The 18,408-nt window shown below is 40.8% G+C and overlaps 1 protein-coding gene across 1 annotated transcript in view; it reads right to left on the reverse strand.

The window, feature by feature from the left end:
- alpk2 (alpha-kinase 2) overlaps window positions 1-18,408 on the reverse strand; it is a 40,251-nt gene that overhangs the window by 8,265 nt on the left and 13,578 nt on the right. The window contains exons 3-7 of the mRNA XM_061876522.1: window positions 8,647-9,847; window positions 781-928; window positions 587-714; window positions 465-509; window positions 106-404 (exon numbers count right to left, since the gene is read on the reverse strand). Of these exons, the coding sequence (XP_061732506.1) occupies window positions 106-404; window positions 465-509; window positions 587-714; window positions 781-928; window positions 8,647-9,847 (1,821 nt within the window). The remainder of the gene's footprint in view (window positions 1-105; window positions 405-464; window positions 510-586; window positions 715-780; window positions 929-8,646; window positions 9,848-18,408) is intronic.

An 18,408-nucleotide genomic window follows, 5' to 3' on the forward strand; every position in this document is an offset into this window, starting at 1 on the left:
CACCCGTTTTGGGTTTTTGTGCAACTATTTTGTGACGTTTCAACGTCAGTTTTCAAAGACATGTACGTTGCATCAACGTCTGGTGCCTGCTGGGTTAAAGGTTACCTCCACTGCCAAGGTGAAGTTCCTCTCAACGAGCTCCTCGTTGTTCTTGGTCCCACAGCTGACGGCGGTGTGCACTTTGAGGACGCACGAGTGCCCCGACAGGAAGAGCGGCACCTGACCCCGGTGCAGCTTGGTCCGGAAAGCCCGCCGGTGCATCCCTTCGCCGAAGTGGTCTTTCTCCGTGACGATGCTGACGGGGTGGTTCTCCCCAAAGTACTGCTCGGACAGGAAGTCCTCTTTGAACATCAGCTTGGAACATTGGACGTTTTCTTCCTCGCCGCCGGTCTCCGCGGGAACGGCTGGAGGTGAGAAGCATTTGTCAGGTGGGCCAAACGAGGCGAAATGTAGAAGGAACTCACATGAAATGGTTTTTGGAGACGGCGGGATGACAATCTCACGGAGCACTGAGGGACAAGTTCATAGTTTTCGGGACGGTGTGAAATTTCTTACATGAAAAAAAGTGTGAGGAAAGAAACCATACCTTCATAAGTGAGCTCGTAGTCCAGCGTGATGGAACCACGAGAGCTCCTGAGACTACACTGGTACTTGCCCAGGTCTTTGGGGGATGCCTCGATGATGGTGACACAGGACGGACCCCGGTCCCCTGCACTTGGGAGACAGGCGTGGCGTCACAAGGACAGGAGTGGCAGCACAAACTGTGCAGTCTGTACATACCTGCGCTTCACCTCTGCCAGCAGGGTGCCATCTCTCCTCCAGGTGACCAGGTGGTCGGTCAGGACGGCCGAGAACTGACACCAAAGACTGACACTCTGCGGATCTCCGCTCACAGACGCCGCCTGGATGGGCTGCACCACCTTGGGCTCTGTAAGTCACGTGACGGACTTTTATTTTGAAATGTAACAAAAAAAAAAACAGTTGACCCTGGGTCTTACTTGCCAACCTTGAGACCTCCGAATTCTCATTTCTGTGAATCGTTTAAATCCGGGGAGAAAATTATAGGGGGGGTTAGGTACTCGTGGTTTTTGTCTCTGCGTTGACCTAGTTATCAGTACAAGGCAGAGAATTCCCGCCAAAAATATAATGCCAATGTGTGAAGGCACCAGATTGGCTAGCTCTACTATCAGCTGACAACATCAACCAATGACATCGCCCGTTATAGGCGTCTGCACGCGTCGTTTGCCGACAATATCTAGTCCCTGATCCTCAATTATTGTGAGCGTTTCTGAACTCGTATTCTGTTTGTATTGGTTGTGTTTATCGGCGACTAAGCTGGAAAGAAAACACAGTAGCTCTCAATTAACACGTTTCTTTATTGACAAAACAGTTTCAGACATGGTTAAGCTTATTCAAGATAGTTAGGGAGAAACAAGTGGAACTGGGCATGGCTCGATATATCTATCAAACTGAAGGTGAAGATTAACAACAATGTCGTAGAAGTCGACGAACTGATCAGCAAAGTGCGATGAACCGGGACGTGCTCGGTGCTTATATTGCAAGGACATCGTCAACTATGGATCTCGGGGTAAGGTGGCAGTCTTTGGCCATGGGAAATCGGCAAGGCATCTAAGTAAAGTGAGTTTACAGAGAAGAATTCTGGTTAATCCATTTGTAGGCCTATTTTTGTCTATAATCCAAAAGTGTGCAAGAATTTGATATATGTGTAAAGTTGTATACATAAATTTAATCACATGATACATTTTTATGAAAATATTTGCCAATAAATGTGAAATTTTGGTTAGATTTTGACTCAAAATAGCAGGAAATGCATCCTAAACTAACATAGATTTCAAAATATATATATATATATATATATATATATATATATATATATATATATATATATATATATATATATATATTTATATATATGTTTTGATTGGATTATCCAGAGAATAGTGCTCGATACCGTGGTAGAGCGCAATATGTATGTGTGGGAAAAAAAATCACAAGACTACTTCATTTCTACAGAACTGTTTCATGAGGGGTTCCCTCAATCATCAGGAAGATCTCCTGATGATTATGAAACAGTTCTGTAGAGATGAAGTAGTCTTGTGATTTTTTTCCCACACATATATATATATATATATATATATATATATATATAGGAAATACTTGAATTTCAGTGTTCATTTATTTCCACATTTCCACACACATAACACTCCTCTCTACTCATTGTTGTATTTGAAAGTGCAATGTTGCGGGGGCGGCATAGCTCGGTTGGTAGAGTGGCCGTGCCAGCAACTTGAGGGTTGCAGGTTCGATTCCCGCTTCCGCCATCCTAGTCCCTGCCGTTGTGTCCTTGGGCAAGGCACTTTACCCACCTGCTCCCAGTGCCACCCACACTAGTTTTGAAGCAATGCATGATGGGATTCCGGATGTTGTGCGTCAGTGTATTAATTTGCCGGCCGGAATGAAAAAACGGTGAGAAATAGCTCCGTGCCTGCCTACTTTATGAGTAATAATAAACCTATGGATAACAGAGACGTATATAATAGTCTCCTTATTGTTGTGTGTGCAGTTGTGCACTCTCCCAAAGCCGTAGATGTTGTAACGTGACTGGGCCGGCACGCTGTTTATGTGGAGCAAAAGTTGACGTGACGACAGGCTGTCCTTACTCAGGTCTGGCTGGAAATCGGGAGAAATTCCGGAGAATGGTTGTCCCGGGAGATTTTCGGAAGATTTGTGAGTCTCCCGGAAAATTCGGGAGGGTTGGCAAGTATGGCCTGGGTTTCTCCTGCGTTATAATTTCTTCTACAGCTCATTTCGGTGACAAATGTCATGTTAAGAAATCTTTACTTTCTGTCAGAAAACATACGTTATTAGACCTTTTTTGAAGTGAAATATGCATCAAACAATGTTAAATGTTAACAGAACCCTACTTAGCATTGGTTTTTTGCAGCTCATTTATGCAGTTAATACAAAACCCAAAACCAGTGAAGTTGGAACATTGTGTAAACCGTAAATAAAAACAGAATACAATGATTTGCAAATCCTTTTCAACTTCAATTGAATAGACTGCAAAGACAAGATATTTAATGTTCAAACTGAGAAATATATATATATTTTTTTTTTTGCAAATAATCATTAATTTAGAATTTAAAGGCAGCAACACATTGTAAAAAAGTTGGCACTGGGCCATTTTTACCACTGTGTTACATGGCCTTTCCTTTAAACAACACTTAGTAAACGTTTGGGAACTGAGGAGACCAATTTTTGAAGCTTTTCAAGTGGAATTATTACCCATTCTTGTTTGATGTACAGCTTAAGTTGTTCAACAGTCCGGAGTCTTTGTTTTGGTATTTTAGGCTTCATATTGCGCCACACATTTTCAATGGGAGACAGGTCTGGACTACAGGCAGGCCAGTCTAGTACCCGCACTCCTTTACTATTAAGCCACCCTGATGTAACACTTGTAGAATGTGACTTGGCAATGTCTTGCTTAAATAAGCAGGGGCGTCCAGGATGTTGCTCCAAAACCTGTATGTACCTTTCAGCATTAATGGTGCCTTCACAGATGTGTAAGTTACCCATGCCTTGGGCACTAATACACCCCCACACCATCACAGATGCTGGCTTTTCAACTGTGCGCCTATACCAATCCCGATGGTTCTTTTCCTCTTTGGTTTCCAAAAACAATTCGAAATGTGTACTCGTCAGACCACAGAACACTTTTCCAGTTTGCATCAGTCCATCAGATGAGCCAGAGAAGCCTGCGGTGTTTTTGGGTGTTGTTGACAAATGGCTTTTGCTTTGCATAGTATAGTTTTAACTTGCACTTACAGATGTAGCGACTAACTGTAGTTACTGAAAGTGGTTTTCTGAAGTGTTCCTGAACCCACGTGGTGATATCCTTTACACACTGATGTCGCTTTTTGATGCAGTACCTCCTGAGGGATCGAAGGTCCGTAATATCAGCGCTTACGTGCAGTTATTTTCTCCAAATTCTCTGAACCTTTTGATGATATTATGGACGCTCGCCCCATCTTTGTTTGTGAAGGACTGAGCATTTCATGGAAGCTGCTTTTTTATACCCAATCATGGCACTCACCTGTTCCCAATTAGCCTGTTCACCTGTGGGATGTTCCAAATAAGTGTTTGATGAGCATTCCTCAACTTTCTTAGTCTTTTTGTCTTTTTTTAACCAATTGTGCCAGCTTTTTGGATACATGTTGCAGGCATCAAATTCCAAATGAGCTAATATTTGCAAAAAATAACAAAGTTTTCCAGTTCGAACGTTAAATATCTTGTCTTTGCAGTCTATTTAATTGAATATAATTTGAAAAGGATTTGCAAATCATAGCACTCTGTTTTATTTACGATTTACACATCGTGCCAACTTCACTGGGTTTGTACTATGTTGACTATTCCTGTTTGTTTAATATAGTTTAATACCAAACAGAACTTATCTAGGCTTATCAGTTGTATTTGACTCCCTGTTATAATTTCTTCTGCCACTCGTTTAGGCGGCAAACATTATGTTAACAATAAACAATAACCTTGGCATTTTGTCAAAATACTCCATCATGAAAAAACCCTCAGGTTATTTAGAATTAGCCGATGCGTTACTATTTCTGTTATTACTTCTGCAGCCCGTTTAGGCAGCAAACATACATTAAGAAATCATTGACGTAAAACATCTTTCTTTTGGTTTTAAAACAGCACAGAACCAAACCTTCTCTGATTAATGTAACATTAGCTTTAGCATTAGTATTTTTTTTACTTTCTGCCACCCGTTTAGGCGGCAAACGTTATGTTAACAATTAACAATAACCTTGGCATTAACAGAACCACTATTTAGCGTTGATTTTTTTTTTTTTTTTTTTGCAGCTCATTTAGGCGGTACACAGTGTGTTAACAGTCTGTTTGTTAAAAAATAGTTTACCAAACAACAAAATTTAAACAAAATCAAACCACTAAAATAGTGAGCTTTTCTGAAGTTAGTTAGCATTAGCCCTCCCAGTCTTATCTTGACTTCCTGTCATCATTTCTTCTGCCACCCGTTTAAACAGAAACCGTTCAAAGGGATGTGATTGTAATTGTGTTTTGTAGAAATAGTTAATCTCGAAACACCTTTCTAGTTATTTAGAAGTAGCCAATGCATCACTATTTCTGTTATGATTACTTCTGCAGCCTGTTTAGGCAGCAAACATACTTTAGTAAATCATCGACATAAAACGTCTTTTTTTTTTGTTAAAAACAGTACAGCACCAAACTTTCTTTGATTAATTTAACATTAGCTTTAGCATGAATATCTTAACTTTCTGTCACTAGCTATAAACAAACTTAGTTCTGTGCCAAATAATCCTATTGTTATTTATTGTTATTTATAATAGAACCACAACTGAGCAGTGTTTTGTAGCCTGTTTAGGCAGTTAAAAAATGTATAATCAAAAATGGTCTGCACCAAACACACTTGTTAATTAGGTTTTGCCTTTGCAGTTGTTGGGTTTTTTTTCAAACACATTGGTTTTATCACAGCCTATTGAGGCAGCAGACATTATATTAACTCACTTTGTTACCATTTTTATATAGTCCAGCAATTACCTCCTTAAGTTTGTGTAACATTTGCTTTAGCATTAATAGTAGAACCACCTCCAAAGAGGGATGTTTTTCTTACGGATAAGATTTCTTCTGCAGCCCATCTAGGCAGCAAACATTAAAATATGTTATATTTTAGTTTAAAATAGTCCAACACTAAACTCCTGTCTTTGAGCTTAGCATTACTCGTTAATAGAATCATGACTGAACATGTATTTGTATTCCTTGTAACGTTTTCTGCAGCCCATTAAGGCAGCAAACTAATCCAACATCAAACTCCTGTCTTTCAGCACAGCATTAACCTGTGCATAGAATAATGAATTAACATGTATTTTTACTTCCTGTTTCATTTTCTGCAGCCTATTTCGGCAGCAAACATAAAAAAAAAACATATTTTAGTTAAAATAGTCCAACACCAATCGTGAGTCTTAGTTACAAAAATTGTGACAGAACATTTATTTTTTACTTCCTGTTGCATTATTTTTTGCTGCCCATTTAGGCAACAAAAAATGAAATATGTAATGTTTTAATTAAAAACAGTTGTAATGCCAATTCTACTTTTATTTTGGTGTTAACTTGTTAAAATAATTATGACTGAACATGTATCTTTACTTTCTGTTTCAATAATTTCTGCAGCCCATTTAGGCAACAAACAAAGTATGTAATTTTTTGTTTAAAAAAAAAAAACAGTTCCAATGCCAATTGTATTATTATCTTGGTATAAACTTGTTAAAAGAATCATGACTGAACATGGATCTTTACTTTCTGTTTCAATATTTTCTGCAGCCCATTTAGGCAACAAACTATGAAATATGTAATGTTTTAGGAAAAAAATAGTCCAACACCCATCCTCAGTCTCAGTTAAAAAAATTGGGACTGAACATGTATTTTTTAATTCCTGTTGCAATATTTTCTGCAGCCCATTTAGGCAACAAACAATAAAATATGTAATGTTTAGTTAAAAAACAGTTCCAATGCCAATTTTATCTTGGTATTAACTTATTAAAATAATCATGACTGAACATGTTGCTTTACTTCCTGTTTCAATATTTTCTGCAGCCCATTTAGGCAACAAAGAATACAATATGTAATTTTTAGTTAAAAAACAGTTCCAATGCCAATTGTATTTTTATTTTGGTATTAACTTGTTAATAAATCATGACTGAACATGTATCTTTACTTTTTGTTTCAATATTTTCTGCAGCCCATTTAGGCAACAAACAATAACATATGTAATTTTTAGTTAAAAAACAGTTCCTGGTCGTGGAACTGTGGACCAGCTCTATACTCTCGGCAGGGTTCTTGAGGGTGCATGGGAGTTTGCCCAACCAGTCTACATGTGCTTTGTGGACTTGGAGAAGGCATTCGACCGTGTCCCTCGGGAAGTCCTGTGGGGAGTGCTCAGAGAGTATGGGGTATCGGAATGTCTTATTGTGGCAGTCCGCTCCCTGTATGATCAGTGCCAGAGCTTGGTCCGCATTGCTGGCAGTAAGTCGGACACGTTTCCAGTGAAGGTTGGACTCCGCCAAGGCTGTCCTTTGTCACCGATTCTGTTCATAACTTTTATGGACAGAATTTCTAGGCGCAGTCAAGGCGTTGAGGGGTTCCGGTTTGGTGGCCACGGGATTAGGTCTCTGCTTTTTGCAGATGATGTAGTCCTGATGGCTTCATCTGGCCGGGATCTTCAGCTCTCACTGGATCGGTTCGCAGCCGAGTGTGAAGCGACCGGAATGAGAATCAGCACCTCCAAGTCCGAGTCCATGGTTCTCGCCCGGAAAAGGGTGGAGTGCCATCTCCGGGTTGGGGAGGAGACCCTGCCCCAAGTGGAGGAGTTCAAGTACCTAGGAGTCTTGTTCACGAGTGGGGGAAGAGTGGATCGTGAGATCGACAGGCGGATCGGTGCGGCGTCTTCAGTAATGCGGACGTTGTATCGATCCGTTGTGGTGAAGAAGGAGCTGAGCCGGAAGGCAAAGCTCTCAATTTACCGGTCGATCTACGTTCCCATCCTCACCTATGGTCATGAGCTTTGGGTCATGACCGAAAGGATAAGATCACGGGTACAAGCGGCCGAAATGAGTTTCCTCCGCCGGGTGGCGGGGCTCTCCCTTAGAGATAGGGTGAGAAGCTCTGCCATCCGGGAGGAGCTCAACGTAAAGCCGCTGCTCCTCCACATCGAGAGGAGCCAGATGAGGTGGTTTCGGGCATCTGGTCAGGATGCCACCCGAACGCCTCCCTAGGGATGTGTTTAGGGCACGTCCAGCTGGTAGGAGGCCACGGGGAAGACCCAGGACACGTTGGAAAGACTATGTCTCCCGGCTGGCCTGGGAACGCCTCGGGATCCCCCGGGAAGAGCTAGACGAAGTGGCTGGAGATAGGGAAGTCTGGGCTTCCCTGCTTAGGCTGCTGCCCCCGCGACCCGACCTCGGATAAGCGGAAGATGATGGATGGATGGACAGTTCCAATGCCAATTCTATTTTTATCTTGGCATTAACCTGTTAAAACAACCATGACTTAACATGTATCTTTACTTTCTGTTTCAATATTTTCTGCAGCCCATTTTGGCAACAAACAATGAAATATGTAATGTTTTAGGTAAAAATAGTCCAACACCAATCCTCAGTCTCAGTTAAAAAAATGTGTTACTGAACATGTATTTTTTACTTTCTGTTGCAATATTTTCTGCAGCCCATTTAGGCAACAAACAACAACATATGTAATTTTTAGTTAAAAAACAGTTCCAATGCCAATTCTATTTTTATATTGGCATTAACTGTTAAAAGAACCATGCCTTAACATGTATCTTTACTTTCTGTTTCAATGTTTTCTGCAGCCCATTTAGGCAACAAACAATAAAATACGTAATGTTTTAGTTAATAAACAGTTCCAACGCCAAATCGATTTTTGTTTTGGTATTAACTTGTTAAAAGAATCATGATTTAACTTGTACCATTACTTTCTGTTCAATGTTTTCTGTAGCCCATTTAGGCAGCAAGTGTATCAAACAATCAAATAGTTTTCTTATTTCAGTAAATCCTTTCTTACCTTCGTTGGGCGTACTTGTTATTTGTTTGACCACGTCGCTGTACGCCTTCTTATGAGGCGCCCCAACATCCGCCTTGGCAACATCCGCCTTGGCAACATCCACCTTGGCAACCTCCGCCGTCTTTGCCTGAACGGAGGCTCCAGGCTTCGTCAGCTCTATGTTCAAAAAGGTCCCAAAGCTATCCTCAGACAGGCGTTGTTTTTTGATGACATCTTTGTTAGTTGGGACGTTTTTGGGGCGTAGCCTCTCTAGACCTGGATGGCGTTCTCCGTGTTTAACATCTTCCGGATGCTTTTGCTCAACGGCGTCCGACGTCTCCCGGAGGGCATCGGCAGATTTTGCACTGAGTTTAGCCTCAAACATTTCAATCCTTCCTTTGGCTTTCACTCCATTGTCCATCTCGGCTAGAGGCTTGGCTATGATCTTCCCCGCTGTCGCGTTATGGCTGTGTTTCTTTTTCTTCTTAGCATGTGGCTTGGACTTCTCGATGAACGTGCTCTCGATGACCACCGTCTTCTCCTCGGGTACAGCGACAGGCTGATTGCCCGGAGTTTCTTTTTGTTTGGAGGCCGTTTGGCCCAGAAGATGAAGCGAATTTGGAATACCGTGATGGTGACCGCTTGATTTCTTGGAACGAGGTTTGCTCTCTGTGGGGGTCTTCACTGCTTTTTGAGGCATCTTTCCCACTGTTTTCTGATTCACTTTGATGGATTTTGCTGACTTTGTCACAACAGGATCGTCCGTACGAGTGCTTGCATCTTGGTTCTTCTCCGAAACAACAGTTGTGTTTGAAAGTTCTCTACAGACCGCGTTCACTTCTTCGTCAGTTCTCACCTCGTTGTCTGCTTTCGTGATCTCGTCGCAAATGGTCCAAAGACCCCAAGCTTGTGGGTGAGGGTCATTGGAAGTCCTTTTAGTTGCATCCCCTTCCAAGCTACCCCTGCGACACTCCAGGGCGGAGCTGATTTCCAGAGGAGCTATGGGTACAATAAACTTTGGACACCCTCCCTGCGGCACCATCTGGCGAGCTCCGTCACGCTCCATTAAAGTGTCGGGCTCATAGGGATTAATCAGCGCAGGATCTGCTGAAACTTCAAGTCCATTACGGTCGACCTCAGCTGAACCGCCACTCGCGTCGGTGTCCTGACCCAGAGGGACATTACAGTCCTCTGTCACCTTAGACACTCCATGTCCAGACAGCTGGAAACAACAACAAAAAATGACTTGCTTTCTTGGATCTTCTTAAACTCAACTGTAGACGTCTATTTCCGTCCTCTAGGTATGTTCCTACACTGTAAAAGAAGAATGTTGACTCAACTTAACTCAGGTCATCTTGTTGCTCTGACTGTGTTAAGTTGAGTCAACTTAATACTGTTAAGTATATTATACTGTTTTATCAAGTTCCTACAACTGCAAATCAAGTTGACTCATCACGGTAAATGGGGAAGTATAGCTCGGTTGGTAGAGTGGCCGTGCCAGTGACTTGAGGGTTCAAGGTTCGATCCTCGCTTCCGCCATCCTAGTGACTTGGACCCCGACTTAAACAAGTTGAAAAACTTCTTCCGGTGTTACGAATTGTACGGAATATGTACTGTACTGTGCAATCTACTAATACAAGTTTCAATCAATCAATCAATCAATGCCATTGTGTCCTTGGGCAAGACACTTTACCCACCTGCTCCCAGTGCCACCCACACTGGTTTCCCGGGCGTGGCACAGCTGCTGCCCACTGCTCCCCTCACCTCCCAGGGGGTGATCAAGGGGATGGGTCAAATGCAGAGGAAAAATTTCACCACACCTAATGTGTGTGTGACAATCATTGGTACTTTAACTTAACTTAACTTAACCTAAATGTAACTTAGATATTGGGTTTCACTATGTAAAGCACTTTGAGTCACTAGAGAAAAAGCGCTATATAAATATGTTCACTTTACTTGACTAAATGCTCTGTATTTGTGTAATGCATCCCTATAGCTAGGTATAATTTCCTGCTCAGTGGCCTTTTGGTTAGAGTGTCTGCCCTGAGATCGGTAGGTCGTAAGTTCAAACCCCGGCCGAGTCATACCAAAGACTATAAAAATGTGACCTGTTACCTCCCTTCTTGGCACTCAGTATCAAGGGTCGGAATTGGGGGTTGAATCACCAATATCATTCGCGGGCGCGGCCACCGCTGCTGCTCACTGCTCCCCTCGCCTCCCAGGGGGGTGAACAAGGGGCCGGGTCAAATGCAGAGGGTAATTTCACCTCACCTAGCGTGTGTTTGTCAATCATTCACTTTAACTTTAATATGAGGGTTGTACGGTGTATCGGTACTAGTATAGTACGGCGATACTAATGAATAATATTCGGTACTATACTGCTTCTAAAAAGTAACGGTTCCCCCCTCCCACCCTTTTTTTTTAATGAGCATTACGGTATTGTAAAAAAATTCTGTATCCTTGAAATATTTTGTATCTCCTGCAACAACTCAAAGCTGTGTCACATCCAGAAGTACGCGGATGACACAGCCATCGTCGGGTGCATCAGGGACGGCAGAGAGGAGGAGTTTCAGAATCTGGTGAGGGACTTTGTTGTCTGGTGCCACACGAACCTCTTGCAGCTCAATCCATCAAAGGCCAAGGACCTGGTCATTGACTTTGGGAGGTCGAGTCAACGGTCACAACCTATTGTGATCGAGGGAGTTGAGGTACAGACCGTGGACTCATTCAAGTACCTCGGGGTTTGGGTGGACAATAAGCTGGACTGGACTGTTAACACGGACCACCAGTACAAGAAAGGACAGAGCAGGCTGTATTTCCTCAGGAGACTGCACTCCTTCAACATCTGCAAAAAACTCCTGTGGATGTACTACCAGTCTGTGGTTGCCAGTGTTCTCTTCTACATGGTAGTGTGCTGGGGGGGCAGTACATCTAAGAAGGACAGCTCCAGACCTGAGAAACTGATCAGGCGGGCCGGTTCTACAATCGGAATGAAACTGGACTCACTGGTGACGGTGGCAGAGAAGAGGACTGTTGACAAACTAGTGAGCATCCTGGATGATGCCAGTCACCCTCTGCATAGCGTTATCAGCAGCCAGAGAAGCCTGTTCAGTTCTAGACTGCTTCACCCCAAGTGCAGGACTAATAGACTCAAAAACTCCTTTGTCCCACACGCCATTAGACTGTACAACTCCTCTCTGGGACAGGGGGTACTAGGATGACAGGGGATGTAAAACAACAACAGTTTTCATAACATGGTCACTACTGCCTACTTTGTCTTGTTATATTCTTATTTTACTGCTATATTTTTATTCCCATTGTTGCTTTTTAGTTTTTATTCTTATTGTAATATTTCTCTATTTTGTGTCCATCTAAACCCCCATTATTTACTTTTATTTTTATTTAAATTGATCTCAACTCTGTACACTGCTGCTGGAATTTTAATTTTCCTGAAGGAACTCTGCTGAAGGAATCAATACAGTACTATCTATCTATCTATCTATCTATCTATCTATCTATCTATCTATCCATCCATCTATCTATCTATCTATCTATCTATCTATCTATCTATCTATCTATCTATCTATCTATCTATCTATCTATCTATCTATCTATCTATCTATCTATCTATCTATCTATCTATCTATCAAAGGACATTGTGTAATTTGGTTTATTATTTATTCAATCTTCTGAGAGATTGTAAAACAACACCAATATAATGGGAACCAACACTACAGTGTAGACTCAATTCCATGTTAAAAAAAACAAAACACATATTTTATGCCAGAAAATGTGTACGTCGCTCAAGCTACGTACTAAAATCCTGTGGATTCTGTGTACAGACTTGACATTGTATAAAACTTGTTCAATCGGACTCGATGTATTAATTACAATAAAGTTACAAGACAGAATATTTCAGCATATTTCTGTGCTGCCATAAAAATGTCAATTGTTGTACTAACATCATATGTTTTATTCTGTAGATACTTAGCATCATCAACAACAAAACTTGTGAATTTGGACTCTTGTTATTAATCACAAAATAACTTAGTAGGGGATACATACAATTTATAATTATTGATATCGTTAATAACATGGAAGTCTGAACAAGGCACAGAGCTCCACCCCCATGCGGATAAAAAAATATTTCAGGGATACAGAATTTTGCAGGACACCATTCCTAAATGTAAACAAATGTCATGGGTGGATTGACACCTGACATCCACTGTAATGATATCAAGTACAGGAGTGTATCTGTCAGGCTTGCCCCTGACAGTTTGGTTGTGTTTTAGTTTTTCCTCTGTGTGTGTAGTATTTCCTGTCAGCGCTCTGTTTTTGTCTGTTTCCTGTGTTTCTCCCTGGGCGCTGTTTCCCCTCAGCTGCGGCTGATTGGCACCTGGCCACACCTAGCGTCAATCAGCCCGCTCCTATTGTTACCTGCTTTCTCTTCCAGTGAGTGCTGGATTATTGTCGCTAATACCTGTTGTCACTCCTGTCGTGTCGTGTCTTGTCATTGCAGCGTAGCAGTTAGCTATATTTCGGTAGCTATTTGTAGCTTACTGTCTTTTGTTCCCTGCTTCTGTCTTGTTTTCATACTACAAGTAACGACTTCTGTTTATTGCTCGCTACCTGCTAGCTTCCACGCTAGGCTTGTTATCTTCTAGCTCCCATGCTAGCTCTTTTAGTTTATCTGCCTCGTGCACGCTTTTTGTTTGTACCCTTTTGTTCGGTTCTTGTCTTAATATTTTAATTATATCATGTTTCCCTATTCAATGCCTGCCTCCTTCTCTGCATCTTGGGGTTCGTCACAAACTAACTTTGACAGTATGTAGTCGACACTACTATGATTACATCGATATTTTTAATCACCACTAAATCTTTTTTTTAGTTTTTTTAAAATTCATATTATATTTATAAACTCGGAAAATATGTCCCTGGACACATGAGGACTTTGAATATGACCAATGTATGATCCTGTAACGACTTGGTATCAGGTCCATACCAAAAGTTGTAATATAAGCCTAACCTAAACTAATTTAAAGTACCAAAACAACAGAAGAATAAGTGATTGTTACATTTAAACAGAAGTGTAGATAGAACATGTTGAAACGGAAAATTTGCAGATATTAACAGTAAATGAACAAGTGGATTAATAATCATTTTTTACAGCTTGTTCCTCATAATGTTGACAAAATAATAGAATGATAAATGACACAATATCTTACTGCATATGTCAGCAGCTAAATTAGGAGTCTTTGTTTGCTTACTTACTAATAAAAGACAAGTTGTCTTGTATGTTCACTATTTTATTTAAGGACACAATTGTTCTTCAATTTCAATAAGAAACGTAAGTTTAATCTACCGTAAGATTTTTTGTTAAAATAAAGCCAATAATGCATTTGTTTGTGGTCCCCTTTATTTAGAAAAGTACCAAAAAGTATCTTTGGGTGTCCCACTATTCGATTCAATATCGATTCTTGAGGTCACAATTCGATAATATATCGATTATTTTCGATTCGATTCAATTCTCGATTCAAAAACGATATTTTTCCGATTCAAAACAATTCTGTATTCATTCAATACATAGGATTTCAGCAGGATCTACCCCAGTCTGCTGACATGCAAGCACAGTAATAGATTTAAAAAAAAAAATAGCTTTTATAATTGTAAAGGACAATGTTTTATCAACTGATTGCAATAATGTAAATGTGTTTTAACTATTGAACAAACAAAAAATATGACTTATTTTATCTTTGTGAAAACATTGGACACAGTGTGTTGTCAAGCTTATGAGATGCGATGCAAGTGTAAGCCACTGTGACACTATTGTTCTTTTTTTATTATTTTTATAAATGTCTAATGATAATGTCAATGAGGGATTTTTAAGCACTGCTATGTTGAAATTATAATTAATATTGATACTGTTGTTGATAATATTAATTTTTGTTTCATTACTTTTGGTTTGTTCTGTGTCGTGTTTGTGTCTCCTCTCAATTGCTCTGTTTATTGCAGTTCTGAGGGTTGCTGGGTCAGGTTTGGTTTTGGAATCTCATTGCATTGTTATGGTATTGCTGTGTATTGTTTTGTGGGATTGATAAAAAAAAAAAAAAGTTTTTTTTTTTTTTTTTTAATCGATTTAAAAAAAAATGAGAATCGATTCTGAATCGCACAACGTATTCGATTCGATTCGTATTTGAATTGATTTTTTCCAACACCCCTAATATATATATGTATCCCGCCTTCTGCCGGTTGTAGCTGAGATAGGCGCCAGCAAACCCCACGACCCAAAAAGGGAATAAGCGGTTGAAATGGATGGATATATAATATATATGTGGTTGGGGCGGGGGTCGTGGCTGGAGGCTGGGGGCGTGGTTAAGTGGGGAAAAGTATATTTACAGCTGTTGTGTGCGCAGTTGTGCACTGCACTTTCTAAAGTAGTGGTTATTGTCACAAATGCATGATTGATTGATTGATTGATTGAAACTTTTTTTAGTAGATTGCACAGTTCAGTACGTATTCCGTACAATTGACCACTAAATGGTAACACCGCAATAAGTTTTTCAACTTGTTTAAGTCGGTGTCCACGTTAATCAATTCATGGTACAAATATATTCTATCAGTATAATACAGTCATCACACAAGTTAATCATCATAGTATATACATTGAATTATTTACAATCCGGGGGGTGGGATGAGGAGCTTTGGTTGATATCAGTACTTCAGTCATCAACAATTGCATCAACAGAGAAATGGACATTGAAACAGTGTAGGTCTGAGTTAGTAGGATATGTACAGCGAGCAGAGAACATAGTGAGTTCAGATAGCATAAGAACAAGTAAAAACATTAGAAATACATTCGATTATTTACATTAGGTTATTTACAATCCGGGGAGATGGGATGTGAATGTAGGAGGATTACTAAAGGGTTGAAGTTGCCTGGAGGTCTTGTTGTGCATGTACAGTAGATGGCAGTATTGTCCTGTTTAAGAGTGTCACATGCTGTTTACGGCAGACGAACTGCCTTACGGTAGAGTGGTAGACGTAAACGTGACTGCTGTTGTTGTGTGTTGTTACTGCGCTGGAAGGACGTTAATGAAACTGCCTAACAATAAACCCACATAAGAAACCTAAAACTAGCCCTCGATCATTATACAGTTATAACGTCATCGGGCAGACACGCTCTCAGACACGTCACTCAGGTCCCCATGGAGCTGGAGGGGGCGTGGCCTCCAGCTCTGCCTGAATTTCGGGAGAAAATTTGTCCCGGGAGGTTTTCGGGAGAGGCGCTGAATTCCGGGGGTCTCCCAGAAAATCCGGGAGGGTTGGCAAGTATGATATGGAAGCAAATGTTACCACTCGTAACTTGTATCTGTACACTGCAAAAAGTCGGTGTTCAAAAAAAAAAATATAATACATAAATGAGGAGAATTTTTTTTGAACTAAGCAAAATAATCTGCCAATAGAACAAGAAAATTCGGCTTGTCAAGACTTTCCAAAACCAGTAAAATTAACTAACTTCAATGAACCTAAAAATACCTTAAAGGGGAACATTATTACCAGACCTATGTAAGCGTCAATATATACCTTGATGTTGCAGAAAAAAGACCATATATTTTTTTAACCGATTTCCATACTCTAAATGGGTGAATTTTGGCGAATTAAATGCCTTCTATTATTCGCTCTCGGGGCGATGACGTCACAATGTGACGTCACCTAGGTAGTCAATCCGCCATTTTCTCAAACACATTACAAACATCGAGTCAAATCAGTTCTGTTATTTTCCGTTTTTTCGACTGTTTTCCGTACCTTGGAGACATCATGCCTCGTCGGTGTGTTGTCGGAGGGTGTAACAACACGATCAGGGGCGGATTCAAGTTGACTTACGTGGAGTGTGCATTGATTAGCACGGCATGCTAATCGATTCTAACATGGTATTTAGGCTAGCTTTATATTCATATTGCATCAGTATGCCTCATTTGTAGTTATATTTGCATCCAACCTTTCCCTCCAGCCACATTTAATGCCAAACAAACACTTACCAATCGACGGATTTAAGTTGCGCCAGTGTCAAAAGATCCGAAAGTCCCTCGTCTGCATATTTTACCGGCGATGCTACGACAGACATGGCACAGAGATGTATGGATACCCTGCGACACTCAAAGCAGATGCATTTCCAACGATAAAGTCAACGAAATCACAAAAGGTGAGTTTTGTTGATGTTATTGACTTATGTGCTAATCAGACATATTTGGTCACGGCATGACTGCCAGCTAAGCGATGCTAACATGTTGTTTAGGCTAGCTGTATGTACATTTGTTGCTATATTAGCATCCAGCCTTTCACTCCACCCACATTTAATTTCAAACAAACACTTACCAATCGACGGATTTAAGTTGCTCCTGCACATTTTACCGGCGATGCTACGACAGACATGGCACAGAGATGTGTGGATACCCTGTGACACTCAATCGTTGGTTAGAAGGCGATCGCCGAATAGCTTCAATAGCTATTCGCTCAATAGCTTCAGCTTCTTTTTCAATTTTGTTTTCGCTGTCTGCCTCCACACTCCAACCATCCATTTCAATACATGCGCAATCTGTTGAATCGCTTAAACCGCTGAAATACTAGTCTAAATCCGAGCTAATGTCGCTATATCTTGCTGTTCTACCCGCCATGTTGGCATCACTAAATGACCTCACAGGAAAATGGACGATGGATTTCAAGATAGCGAAAATCAGGCACTTTAAAGCCTTTTTTCGGGATATTCCATGATGGGTAAAATTTTTAAAAAAACTTCGAAAAATAAAATAAGCCACTGGGAACTGATTTTTATTGGTTTTAACCCTTCTGAAATTGTGACAATGTTCCCCTTTAAAATAAGTATATTCTCAATTATAACAAGTACACTTTTCTTGGTAGGAAAAAAAAATATGAGGCCTTTTTTCTCAATATCCATCCATCCATTTTCTACCGCTTATTCCCTTTCGGGGTCGCGGGTGGCGCTGGCGCCTATCTCAGCTACAATCGGGCGGAAGGCGGGGTACACCCTGGACAAGTCGCCACCTCATCGCAGGGCCAACACAGATAGACAGACAACATTCACCCTCACGGTGGGAGAGGGGTTAGTGCGTCTGCCTCACAATACGAAGGTCCTGCAGTCCTGGGTTCAAATCCAGGCTCAGGATCTTTCTGTGTGGAGTTTGCATGTTCTCCCCGTGAATGCATGGGTTTCCTCCGGGTACTCCGGCTTCCTCCCACTTCCAAAGACATGCGCCTGGGGATAGGTTGATTGGCAACACTAAATTGGCCCTTTTTTCTCAATATGTTGCAAAATATTCTTAAATTAAGTAAATGCCAGTGCCATTATCTTGACATAATGATTTGCACTCGGCATTACATTTTTTTGAAACCAGCAAACTTATACTAAAAACAAATGTATTGCTCTTAATGGAAAGGCAACAAGGCAACCGCTTGTTACTCTCGGGGTCTAAAAATGCATTTTTTCCATGGATAACATGACATCATCTCGCCAAGTGCGTGCTCTTTCAGTCAACTAGTGCGCATATATACAGCCCGGCCCCCGGCCAAAAATGTTTTAATTGTAATTTGGAAGAATTTATCTGAATGTGCCGGAACTATTTCTGTTCAGAATAGTTTGAAATGTCACATGTTAAATATTTAAATATTAACTATCAGTTTACTGTACTGTGCCAACTGTACTTCTATATGAGTACGTATTTACTATTGTGTCATTGAAAATAAAATAGCAAAGTCCATCCGTTT

Source organism: Nerophis ophidion, linkage group LG17 (genome assembly GCF_033978795.1).
Source record: "Nerophis ophidion isolate RoL-2023_Sa linkage group LG17, RoL_Noph_v1.0, whole genome shotgun sequence".
NCBI classification, from domain to species: domain Eukaryota; kingdom Metazoa; phylum Chordata; class Actinopteri; order Syngnathiformes; family Syngnathidae; genus Nerophis; species Nerophis ophidion.